The sequence below is a fragment of the Narcine bancroftii genome, chromosome 1 (genome assembly GCF_036971445.1).
Source record: "Narcine bancroftii isolate sNarBan1 chromosome 1, sNarBan1.hap1, whole genome shotgun sequence".
NCBI classification, from domain to species: Eukaryota; Metazoa; Chordata; class Chondrichthyes; order Torpediniformes; family Narcinidae; genus Narcine; species Narcine bancroftii.
This window is the reverse complement of record NC_091469.1, coordinates 228,771,094-228,783,600: the sequence shown is the minus strand read 5'-3', so window position 1 is coordinate 228,783,600 and position 12,507 is coordinate 228,771,094. Positions and strand designations below refer to the sequence as shown.

The 12,507-nt window shown below is 43.3% G+C and overlaps 1 protein-coding gene across 11 annotated transcripts in view; it reads right to left on the bottom strand.

The window, feature by feature from the left end:
* Positions 1-12,507, bottom strand: part of ppip5k2 (diphosphoinositol pentakisphosphate kinase 2) — a 148,423-nt gene that overhangs the window by 52,005 nt on the left and 83,911 nt on the right. For all 11 annotated transcript variants that reach the window (XM_069892389.1, XM_069892399.1, XM_069892406.1 and 8 more), the window contains 3 exons: positions 11,140-11,363; positions 10,464-10,591; positions 2,346-2,460 (listed from right to left, as the gene is read on the bottom strand). In XM_069892389.1, the coding sequence (XP_069748490.1) occupies positions 2,346-2,460; positions 10,464-10,591; positions 11,140-11,363 (467 nt within the window). The remainder of the gene's footprint in view (positions 1-2,345; positions 2,461-10,463; positions 10,592-11,139; positions 11,364-12,507) is intronic.

The window sequence follows — 12,507 nt, the reverse complement described above, 5'->3', positions numbered from 1 at the left end:
CGCCAATGTCCGCACTGAGCTGGGTTCGTTTGGCGAGGCTAGTCCACCACTCATTTTGGATCTCCCGGAGTTTGCGCTGAAGATGGCTGCATGCGCGACGGAAGGCTTTTTTCTTCTCTGGACAAGACGGCTTTGTAAGGTGAGCCTGGTGGGCAGCTCGCTTCTTTGCCAGCAGCTCCTGGATTTCCTGGCTGTTTTCGTCAAACCAGTCCTTGTTTTTCCTGGAGGAGAAGCCCAGTACCTCTTCAGTGGATTGCAGTATGGTAGTCTTCAACTGATCCCAGAGCAGGAAAGGGCTTTGGCAAATATTAGAGCGCATCGGATGTCCCCCAAAGTTCCTTAACATGATTATCCAACTGCACGAAAACCAACGAGATCGGGTCAGATACAGCAATGAGCTCTCTGAACCCTTCTCCATTAACAATGGCGTGAAGCAAGGCTGTGTTCTCGCACCAACCCTCTTTTCAATCTTCTTCAGCATGATGCTGAACCAAGCCATGAAAGACCCCAACAATGAAGACGCTGTTTACATCCGGTACCGCACGGATGGCAGTCTCTTCAATCTGAGGCGCCTGCAAGCTCACACCAAGACACAAGAGAAACTTGTCCGTGAACTACTCTTTGCAGACGATGCCGCTTTAGTTGCCCATTCAGAGCCAGCTCTTCAGCGCTTGACGTCCTGCTTTGCGGAAACTGCCAAAATGTTTGGCCTGGAAGTCAGCCTGAAGAAAACTGAGGTCCTCCATCAGCCAGCTCCCCACCATGACTACCAGCCCCCCCACATCTCCATCGGGCACACAAAACTCAAAACGGTCAACCAGTTTACCTATCTCGGCTGCACCATTTCATCAGATGCAAGGATCGACAATGAGATAGACAACAGACTCGCCAAGGCAAATAGCGCCTTTGGAAGACTACACAAAAGAGTCTGGAAAAACAACCAACTGAAAAACCTCACAAAGATAAGCGTATACAGAGCCGTTGTCATACCCACACTCCTGTTCGGCTCCGAATCATTGGTCCTCTACCGGCACCACCTACGGCTCCTAGAACGCTTCCACCAGCGTTGTCTCCGCTCCATCCTCAACATCCATTGGAGCGCTTTCATCCCTAACGTCGAAGTACTCGAGATGGCAGAGGTCGACAGCATCGAGTCCACGCTGCTGAAGATCCAGCTGCGCTGGATGGGTCACGTCTCCAGAATGGAGGACCATCGCCTTCCCAAGATCGTGTTATATGGCGAGCTCTCCACTGGCCACCGTGACAGAGGTGCACCAAAGAAAAGGTACAAGGACTGCCTAAAGAAATCTCTTGGTGCCTGCCACATTGACCACCGCCAGTGGGCTGATATCGCCTCAAACCGTGCATCTTGGCGCCTCACAGTTTGGCGGGCAGCAACCTCCTTTGAAGAAGACCGCAGAGCCCACCTCACTGACAAAAGGCAAAGGAGGAAAAACCCAACACCCAACCCCAACCAACCAATTTTCCCCTGCAGCTGCTGCAACCGTGTCTGCCTGTCCCGCATCGGACTTGTCAGCCACAAACGAGCCTGCAGCTGACGTGGACTTTTACCCCCTCCATAAATCTTCGTCCGCGAAGCCAAGCCAAGCCAACATAGTTCAGTATTGCAACCCCAGAAATGTGCAATATATAATAAGGATCTAGATGAATAAATTGTAGATAATATCTCTAAATTTGTAATTTTCACAAAGCTGGGTGGCAGTGTGAACTGTGAGGAAGATTCCAAGAGGCTGCATGATGACTTGAATGGATCCAGAGAGTGGGCAAATGTATGGCAGATGCAATAGATGTAGACAACATCATGTTGACTGAGTGACTCTTTTGCTTCTTTCTTTTGCTACAAGGGGTGCAGGACAATACTAATGGCAACAATTTGTTTGCCTTGACGCCACATATGCCAAAAACTTAGCTTGCACATTTTCATAAATTCTTTCTCTCTAAGTTCAATGAACTACACAAACATGGGAGATCAGGAGGATGTCAGAATCTAAATGTGGTCATGCTTGGAAATCTGATTCAACCCATGATTCTTTTATTACCTTTGACAACCAAATCACCAGCCAATAATTTCTGTAATTCCCTCTGCAAGTTTGGTCACTTTCTTAAAATAATTATTTCACTATTTAACAGTTTTTTTTTAATCACTAATCTTGTACCTATTACTTTTGTAAAATCATCTTTTTAGTTATTTCCAATTTTTGATCAATTATGCTCAAGATTCAATGAGGTTAACTTGATCAAACTTGCAAATATAAATGGTCTTTGTTAATTACTATAGGCAGATTAATCGTTGTAAAAAAGCTTGCAATCAAATCAACACTTACATCACATAGGGAACCATAGCGCAGTATAGAGAGAAGCGAATGTACATGGCTCTCACTCGTAAAATACAATCGAGTACGAACATGTCGCTCTGGTGACATCACTCCTCTCGAGTATCTGGAAAAGAGAAGTATGATTTTGGTGAAATCAATATACAATATTGAAGGCAACTATAATGTTTTGTATATTATTTCATAGAAAATTAAACTACTTAAAAGATCATGAGATGTAGAAGCAGAATTATGCCATTCAGTCCATCGATTTTGCTTTGCCATTCAAATCATGGCTGATGTATTTTTCTCTCAAGTCCATTCTCCAGACTTCTCCCTATAATCTTACAGGCTCCTAAAATGTAATTTCTTAGTCTTTTTCAAGAAAAATAAAACTTTTTCATAAGGTCAGAGGTCGTGGTACATATTGGTACCAATGACACATGCAGCAGTGGGCTAGAGGTCCTGCAAAGTAATTTTAGGGAGTTAGGAATGAGGTTAGGGTTGGATTAAAGCAGGTCCTACAAGGTGGTAATCTCTGCATTACTTACGGTGCCACTAGCTAGGGAAAGTCAGAATGGGAAGATAGCTCAGACAGATGAGTGGCTGATGAGATGGGTTTCAAGTTCTTGGATCTTTGGAACCTTTACTGGGGAAAGGATGACCTGTACAATTGGGATCTGAACTCAAGAGGTCCAAAATCCTAGCAAGGAAGTTTTTTAATGCTGTAGGGGTGAGGGGGGGTGGGGAGGCCATTTAAGCTAGATTCACAGGGAGGTGTGAACCAAAGAGAAGAGGGAGTTGGAGTACAAGTAGGGAGGGAGTGTGTGGATGGGACCTAATTGCAGCCATGTGTATAAGTTGTGATGCAACATATCAGGGTCTAAAAAGTGACAAATAGAGGGGTAAAAGTTTTGCATTTAAATGCGCGCAGCACAAGAAATAAAGCAGCTGACCTTGTAGTACAGTTATAAATTGGCAGGTATGATATGGCCATCAAGGAGACATGGCTAAAGGTTGGATGCCATTGGGAGCTGAATGTCAAAGGATACATAGTGTATTGAAAAGATACGCAGGAAAGCAGAGAGTGGCATGGCTCTATTGGTAAAGAATACCATTAAATCATTAGAAAGAAGTGACATAGGACCAGAAACATAGAACATTTGGCCCTTCTAGTCTGTGCCAAACTATTATTCTGCCTAGTCCCACTGACCTGGACCCAGTGCATAGCCCTCCATACCCCTCCTATCCAAGTACCTGCCCAATTTTTTCTTAAATGTGAAAATTGAGCCTGCATTTACCACTTACAGCTGGTAGCTCATTTCATACTCCCACTACTTTCTGTGTGAAGATGTTCCCCTCATGCTCCCACTTAAATTTTTCCCTTTCACCTTCAGGTTTGTATTTCATCTAATCTCAGTGGAAAAAAGCCCAATGGCATTTACTCTACCTTTTTACCTCAATTTTACACATCTCATCAAAATCTCCCATCATTCTTCTATGGTCCTAACTGGTTTAATCTTTCCTTGTAACTCAACCTGGCTGCCGATATAAAATCATTGTGGGTGGAGTTAAGAAATGTCAAAGGTAAAAAGACACTGTTGGCAGTTTTACACAGACCTGGGAATGTGAATAATAAATTATAACAGCAAGTAGAAAAGGCATATCAGAAGAGCAATGTTATGGTAGTCATGGGAAATTGTAACATGCAAGTAGATTGGGAAAACCAGGTTGGGACTGTATCTCAAGACAATTTGTTGAATGCCTACGAGATAGCTTCTTTGTACAGCTTGTGACTGAGCTGAACAGGAAAATGGCAATTCTTGATTGGGTATTGAGTAATGAAGCAGAGTTGGTAAGTGAACTGAAGGTGAGGGAATCCTTTGAAAGCAGTGATTGTAAGATGATAGAATTCGCCCTGCAGTTTGAGAGGGAGAAACTAAAATCAGAGGTGTTAGCATTCTGGCAGAATAACGGGGACGACACAGGTAAGGGAGAACAACAGCCAAAAGTTAATTGGGAAAGCACACTAGCAGGAAAGATGGTAGAGCAGCAATGGTTGGAATTTCTGCGAGAAATAAGGAAAGTGCAGGAAGGCTATATTCCTAAACATAGGAAATAGATGAACTGAAATATTACACAACTGTGGTTGACAAGAAGTCAAAACCAAAGTACAGGCAAAAGAAAAGGGCATATAAGGAAGCAAAAATTTGTGAGAAGATAGCAGACTGGGACGTTTTTAAAAGCACAAAGAAGGCAACTAAGGTCATCAGAAAGGAAACAAATTAATTTTGAAAGGCGGCTAGCAAATAATATCTAAATGGAATCCTAAAGGACTTCTTAAAGCATAGTAACATTACAAAAAGATGCAAGAGTATAGATTTCTAGGACTGAGAGAAAATAACACTGGAGAAATTTATAAGGGACACAAGGAGATGGCAGAGAAACTGAATGAGTATTGTGCATCAATATTCACTGTGGAAGAAGCTAACAGCACACAGGACTTTCAAGGATGAAGGGAAGAGAGTGTAGTCACGATCACCAGATAGAAGGTGTTTGAGAAACTGAAAGGCCTCAGGGCAGTCAAGTCTCCCGGTCCAGATGGTTCTGAAAGTAGCTCTAGAGATTGTGGAGGTACTAATAATCTTCCAAGAATCAATGGATTCTGGCATGGCTTTGGAAAACTAGAAAATTTTAAAGGTCACTCAGCTATTCACAAAACGAAGGAGGCAGCAGAAAGGAAATTATAGACCTGTTAACCTAACATCAGTGGTTGGGAAGTTGTTAAAGTCGATTGATGAGGTAACGGAGGACCAGGAGTGCACAAGATAGGCATGGTTTCCTTGAGGGAAAATCTTTCCTGACAAAACTGCTGCAATATTTTGAGGAAAGCACAAGCAAGCGCGACAAAAGAGATGTTGTGGATGTTGTATATATGGACTTTCAAAAGGCCTTTGACATATCTATTTAAAAAGCTTATTCAAAATAGACGATTCTCTTTCTCTTTGGCTTGGCTTCGCGGACGAAGATTTATGGAGGGGGTAAATGTCCACGTCAGTTGCAGGCTCGTTTGTGGCTGACAAGTCCGATGCGGGACAGGCAGACACGGTTGCAGCGGTTGCAGGGGAAAATTGGTTGGTTGGGGTTGGGTGTTGGGTTTTTCCTCCTTTGTCTTTTGTCAGTGAGGTGGGCTCTGCGGTCTTCTTCAAAGGAGGTTGCTGACCACCGAACTGTGAGGCGCCAAGATGCACGGTTTGAGGCGATATCAGCCCACTGGCGGTGGTCAATGTGGCAGGCACCAAGAGATTTCTCTAGGCAGTCCTTGTACCTCTTCTTTGGTGCACCTCTGTCACGGTGGCCAGTGGAGAGCTCGCCATATAATACAATCTTGGGAAGGCGATGGTCCTCCATTCTGGAGACGTGACCCACCCAGTGCAGCTGGATCTTCAGCAGCATGGACTCGATGCTGTCGGCCTCTGCCATCTCGAGTACTTCGATGTTAGGGATGAAGGCGCTCCAATGAATGTTGAGGATGGAGTGGAGACAACGCTGGTGGAAGCGTTCTAGGAGCCGTAGGTGATGCCGGTAGAAGACCCATTATTCGGAGCCGAACAGGAGTGTGGGTATGACAACGGCTCTGTATACGCTTATCTTTGTGAGGTTTTTCAGTTGGTTGTTTTTCCAGACTCTTTTGTGTAGTCTTCCAAAGGCACTATTTGCCTTGGTGAGTCTGTTGTCTATCTCATTGTCGATCCTTGCATCTGATCAAATGGTGCAGCCGAGATAGGTAAACTGGTTGACCGTTTTGAGTTTTGTGTGCCCGATGGAGATGTGGGGGGGCTGGTAGTCAAGGTGGGGAGCTGGCTGATGGAGGACCTCCGTTTTCTTCAGGCTGACTTCCAGGCCGAACATTTTGGCAGTTTCCGCAAAACAGGACGTCAAGCGCTGAAGAGCTGGCTCTGAATGGGCAACTAAAGCGGCATCGTCTGCAAAGAGTAGTTCACGGACAAGTTTCTCTTGTGTCTTGGTGTGAGCTTGCAGGCGCCTCAGATTGAAGAGACTGCCATCCGTGCGGTACCGGATGTAAACAGTGTCTTCATTGTTGAGGTCTTTCATGGCTTGGTTCAGCATCATCCTGAAGAAGAATGAAAAGAGGGTTGGTGTGAGAACACAGCCTTGCTTCACGCCATTGTTAATGGAGAAGGGTTCAGAGAGCTCATTGCTGTATCTGACCCGACCTTGTTGGTTTTCGTGCAGTTGGATAACCATGTTGAGGAACTTTGGGGGGCATCCGATGAGCTCTAGTATTTGCCAAAGCCCTTTCCTGCTCACGGTGTCGAAGGCTTTGGTGAGGTCAACAAAGGTGATGTAGAGTCCTTTGTTTTGTTCTCTGCACTTTTCTTGGAGCTGTCTGAGGGCAAAGACCATGTCAGTAGTTCCTCTGTTTGCGCGAAAGCCGCACTGTGATTCTGGGAGAATATTCTCGGCGACACTAGGTATTATTCTATTTAGGAGAATCCTAGTGAAGATTTTGCCTGCAATGGAGAGCAGCGTGATTCCCCTGTAGTTTGAGCAGTCTAACTTCTCGCCTTTGTTTTTGTACAGGGTGATGATGATGGCATCACGAAGGTCCTGAGGCAATTTTCCTTGGTCCCAACAAAGCTTGAAAAACTCATGCAGTTTGACATGCAGAGTTTTGCCACCAGCCTTCCAGACCTCTGGGGGGATTCCACCCATACCTGCTGCTTTGCCACTTTTCAGTTGTTCAATTGCCTTATATGTTTCATCCCGGGTGAGGACCTCATCCAGCTCTAGCCTTAGGGGCTGTTGAGGGAGCTGGAGCAGGGCGGATTCTTGGACTGAGCGGTTGGCACTGAAAAGAGATTGGAAGTGTTCTGACCATCGGTTGAGGATGGAGATCTTGTCGCTGAGGAGGATTTTGCCGTCTGAGCTGCGCAGCGGGCTTTGGACTTGGGGTGAGGGGCCGTACACAGCCTTTAGAGCCTCATAGAAACCCCTGAAGTCGCCAATGTCCGCGCTGAGCTGGGTTCGCTTGGCGAGGCTAGTCCAGCACTAATTTTGGATCTCCCGGAGTTTGCGCTGAAGATGGCTGCATGCGCAACGGAAGGCTTGTTTCTTCTCTGGACAGGATGGCTTTGTAAGGTGAGCCTGGTGGGCAGCTCGCTTCTTTGCCAGCAGCTCCTGGATTTCCTGGTTGTTATCGTCGAAGCAGTCCTTGTTTTTCCTGGAGGAGAAGCCCAGTACCTCTTCAGTGGATTGCAGTATGGTAGTCTTCAGCTGATCCTAGAGGGTTTCAGGGGACGAGTCCGTGAGGCGGATTGCATCGTCGAGCTTTGCTTTGAGGTTTGCCTGGAACTTTCCTCACACTTCGTCTGATTGCAGGTTTCCAACATTGAACCTCTTTCTGGGGGCTTTACTGTTCCTGGGCTTTGGCTTGAAGTGAAGGTTGAGCTTGCAGTGATCCAGCCGGTGGTCAGTGTGGCATTCCGCGCTGGGCATGACCCTGGTGTGGAGCACATCTCGTTTGTCTCTTTCTCGCACCAGGACGTAGTCCAGGAGGTGCCAGTGTTTGGATCGGGGATGAGTTTATTATGATGCAGGCAGACGGAACAGCACATGACTTATTACCACCGTGTAGGGTAGAAGTAATAATGCAGGAACAAGCAAAGGCATCACCTCAGGAAAGGATGGTATGGGAGGAAAGGGGGGCAACCGAGGATCAAGGACTATGGAGATCAATAGACGGGAGGCCAGTTTTACCATCTGGACTCATGAAACCCCTCCTCGAGGAGGCGCATGGGCTAACACACTGTGGAAAGAAGCAGATGATAAGGTTTTTGATACATTGGTGGCACCCCTTCCTGCCGGCGATGGTGGAGAACCATATTAGAGAGTGTGAGGTATGTATAACTTTCAATGTCAAGGCGACTGTAAAGCCACATGAAGGACAGTTCCCGTTACCTAAGTTACCAGGGCAGGAAATTGTACTTGATTATACGGACATGATTGAGAGGGTAACTGGCTATCGATACCTCGTAGCAGCAGTAGATGTGTTCACAGGGTGGCCAGAGGCAATCCCTGCCAAAAGAGAAGATTCAAGGATGGTAAGTAAATTCCTGATCAACCAGTATATTCCGAGACACGGATTTCCTAGAAAAATTAGGTCCGATAATGGAAGTCATTTTAAGAATAACGATCTACAGGAGGTAGAAGCAATGTTGGGATTGAAACATGCCTTTGGAATGGTGTATAGGGTTAAAACATTATGAAAGAAATGATTAATTAATAAGTTTATATTTACTGCATGGTTCAGGGAAAAAGAGGAATGTGATTAAGTGGCAATCACAGCATGAAGCAAAGTTGGCTGAGCAAAATTGTCTACTCCCAAAATACAGGGAGAGGAAATGCATAAAACGATTTAGGAGGAATGCTCAAACTGAAGGAGGTGGTGAGTAGCACAGGAGACACAGGCCAGACCAGAACAAAGAATGGCCTGCAAGAAACAAAGGGAATGGAAAACCAGTCTAGAAGGAAGATTAAGGCATGAGGAGGTGTTAAAGAGAACAGCAGAAATTGGCCAGACAGGAACAGAATGGTGATTAGAAATATCTGGGGATGAATAAATTTCTGATCAAATCAACAGGATAGTCTGGCCTGGAGGATTAAGATGGGAGCGCTACACCCCAGATATCTGCAAAACAGGAGATGACTTGTGATAACCCTTATGCAAAAAGATCTAGCAAAGGAAGCCAACTTTTGTTCTGTATGATAATGAACTAGCAAAGGAAGCCAACTTTTGTGCTGTATGATAAGTTTGATCTATATAAACTGAGCCAACTGGACAATAGGGGTCAGTCTTGGGGAATAGCTCACTGTGCAGGTGACCTATGAACTAATGACTGACCCAGAGCTCTGTTAAGTTTTATTCTTGTGCTGTGTAATAAATTGACTGTTGAACCGAATACCTTCTCCTATCACTTCATTCAAAGAACACGCTGGACTCAGACCACACATAGACTAAATTAAGAGTAAGGTAAAGGTAGACCATTGGCAAATGACGTGGTAGCTGTGGTAATGGAGAACAAAGAAATGGCAAATAAAGTGAATAGGCATTTTGTGTCAGTCTTCCTTCTGGATGACACCCATGATGTGGCAAAATTCAAGAGGGTCAGGAAGCAGAAGTGAGTAGAGTCATTCTTATAAAGGTGCTTGGGAAACTAAGGGGCTGAAGGCAAAGAGGGAGCCTTTTCTAGCTGGCTGTCAGTGACTAGTGTTCTGCAGGGGACAGTGTGAGATCTGTTACTTATCATACTGGAGGCAAATGATTTAGGTGATGGAACTGATGCCCCTGTGGCCAAAATTGTGATGATACAAAAATAGATGGAGGGGTGTGGTTATGCTAAGGAAGCAGGGAACCTGCAGAGGGACTTGGACAAGTTTGGAGAATGGGCAAAGGTGTGGCAGATCGAATACAAGGTATGGTCATGTTCTTTGGTAGAAGAAATAAATAAGTGGACTGTTTTCTAAATGGGGTGAGAATTCAGACAGCGGAGCCCCAAAGGGGCTTCTGCAGGATTCCCTAAAAGTTAACTGGCAGGCTGAGTTAGTAGTACAAATTCATTTTAAATGTACAATGCTAGCATGCATTTTAAGAGGACAGGAATGTAAAATCAAGAATGTGATGATGACTCTTCACAAGGCATTTGGAGTACCATGAGTAGTTTTAGGCCTCGTATCTAAGGAAGAATGTGCTGGCATTGGAGAGGAGAGAAGGTTTACAACAAGGCCCCTGGGGATGAAAGGGTTAAGGTACAAGGAGTGTTTGATAGCTCTAGGCTGTACTCATTGGAATTTAGAAGGATGAGGGAGCATCTTATCAAAATCTACTGCATATTGAAAAGACAGGATAGATAGAGGAAATGTAAAGATGATTTCCAGTAGTGGGAGAGTCCAGGAGAATGACCTAATTCTGCTCCTATATCATATCATCTAGTTCAATATCTCAGAGTCAAGTGGCAACACTTACACTCATGTGGAAGAAATCTGAATATAGTAATTTTCTAAATGCTTTCGACTTGAATTAATGAGTTACTGTAAATAACCTCTTACAGCGGATGGAGCTTGTTAACAGTGTCATCATCCTGAGTTCTCTGCAAGTCAGAACGAATTTTTCTTATCAAAGGAGTACAATATCCTTTGGCAATATCCAATTTCTCAGCCTTGGTAATGCCATACTCCTAAAAAAAAGACAAATAATTACAAAAAAAATCTGCAAACTTTTAAAATTAATGGTCAAACTAGACAAGTCTGATGATACAAATTTGGCAATATATATTTCAGGAAACTAAAAATTTGCCACTTGGTAATCATCCAGTCATGCCGTCATCATGCTTCAAAAATCACTTTGCATACTTCTTGGGAATATCCAAATTGCCAGTGGATAAAAATGTGAGAGTTTTGTCCATTAATCTTTTTTTTTCTGTTTGCATTAATAAGGCATACAAATATCCAGTTCTGAGCTATATTCTAAAGAACTACCTCATTCACGTTATGCTCAACATGAAAAGTGGCAACCATTGAATGTGACCTTTTCAACTGTAGTATAAAATTAACACAATTTAAGAACATTTCAAACAGACTTCATAACTACTTTTGTGTAGTCAATAACAGAGGCAAATACACCAGTGTTTGATCCCATATAATGTTAACAGCATAAGGGAGAGAAAAGTAGCAGAGGTAAGGGGAAAAATAAGCTCATTAACTTCAGTAAAATGTTGTTCATTACCTGAGGTATAACAATGTCAGCCAGAGATTTTGATAATTGATATAATTCCATTGTATCATTCAGTTTCAGGGAACTGTTGTGTTGAACATCATATTTTATGCAATCATAGATATCAGGAATTTTACTTATATCATAACGACCATTCTTCATTTTGACATCCTTTTCTAATTTAGCCCACCTTCTAAGCATCAGTTCAAGTGATTCACTGTGATAAAGCTGAATATCTGTAAGTACAAAGAAAGCAATTGTTCCTTTTATGATGAAGAGAAAATGTGAGCTTCCAATGAAATTTAACAACATTGAATATTAGCTTCAACATCTATTCATTTGCAGGCATGGATATCACTGACAAAGTCACCATTTACTGACCATCCTTAAATGTGGTTCTGGTTTTTGTTGCTCCCGATGCAGCACACAGAAATCTATGTGTTCACTCTTTATTGGATAACAGCTGAGAGAGCCTTCTCCTGCTATCACACTTGAAGCAGTCTCTTAGGGTCTCCGCCCAACAAAGGGATGGATCAAGTATTATATTCAAGCGAGTTAGAAAAAGGTGACATCAGTCACCATCTCACGTGATCTAAAATTATAGCATCCAAGCAACAAACCCCACCCCCATCCCTGCAGTCTCCATGATTATACATCAAGGTTGAAAAATGTTGTTAGAACAAAGGGACAGTCTACATAATTCAGACTCAGAATAAACACAAGGACCCCTCATCTCTTCTTGCATTCCAACACTCTCTGATTTGACTCCCTCCTGAGGCACAGCAAGGTTGTTCACCCCAGTTAGCACCAGAGGCCCTAAACACAGTACTGTTACTAACCTTTCACCTCTCCTCTAGATTCTGAATTTCAACAAAGCTTTTTAAAAAGCCCTTAATATTCTAAGCAGGATTTCTAAGTGTCCTATACATTATTATTATTATTTCATTATTGTTTCTGAGCTGAGGAAACAATTAAGAGTCAACCATGTTGGTAGGTCAAGAATCTCATGTAGTCAGGCAAGGATGACAGACATTTTTGCTTTAAAGATACTAGCAAACCAAATGGCTTTTTTTTAATTAAAAAAAGAATAGTCTCGTTGCCGTTACCAAAATTTGTCTTTTTATAAAAAAAATCACAAAAAAAATTAATTGTTGAAATGACTGAGCATCTATTGAAAGAGAAACATAGTACTTAATTTAGATCAAATACCTTTGTCACTTTCCACAGTTACTGATTCGCACTTTGTTTTTAGTTTTAAATTACTACATTACGTTTCCAATTATCCAAAAGGCCTTTTAGCGAAATTACCAGTTATCTGCGAAAATTTTCGGCGGCAACATTACGGCACAAGTTGAGGAAAATTTAATTTTTTTTAAACCT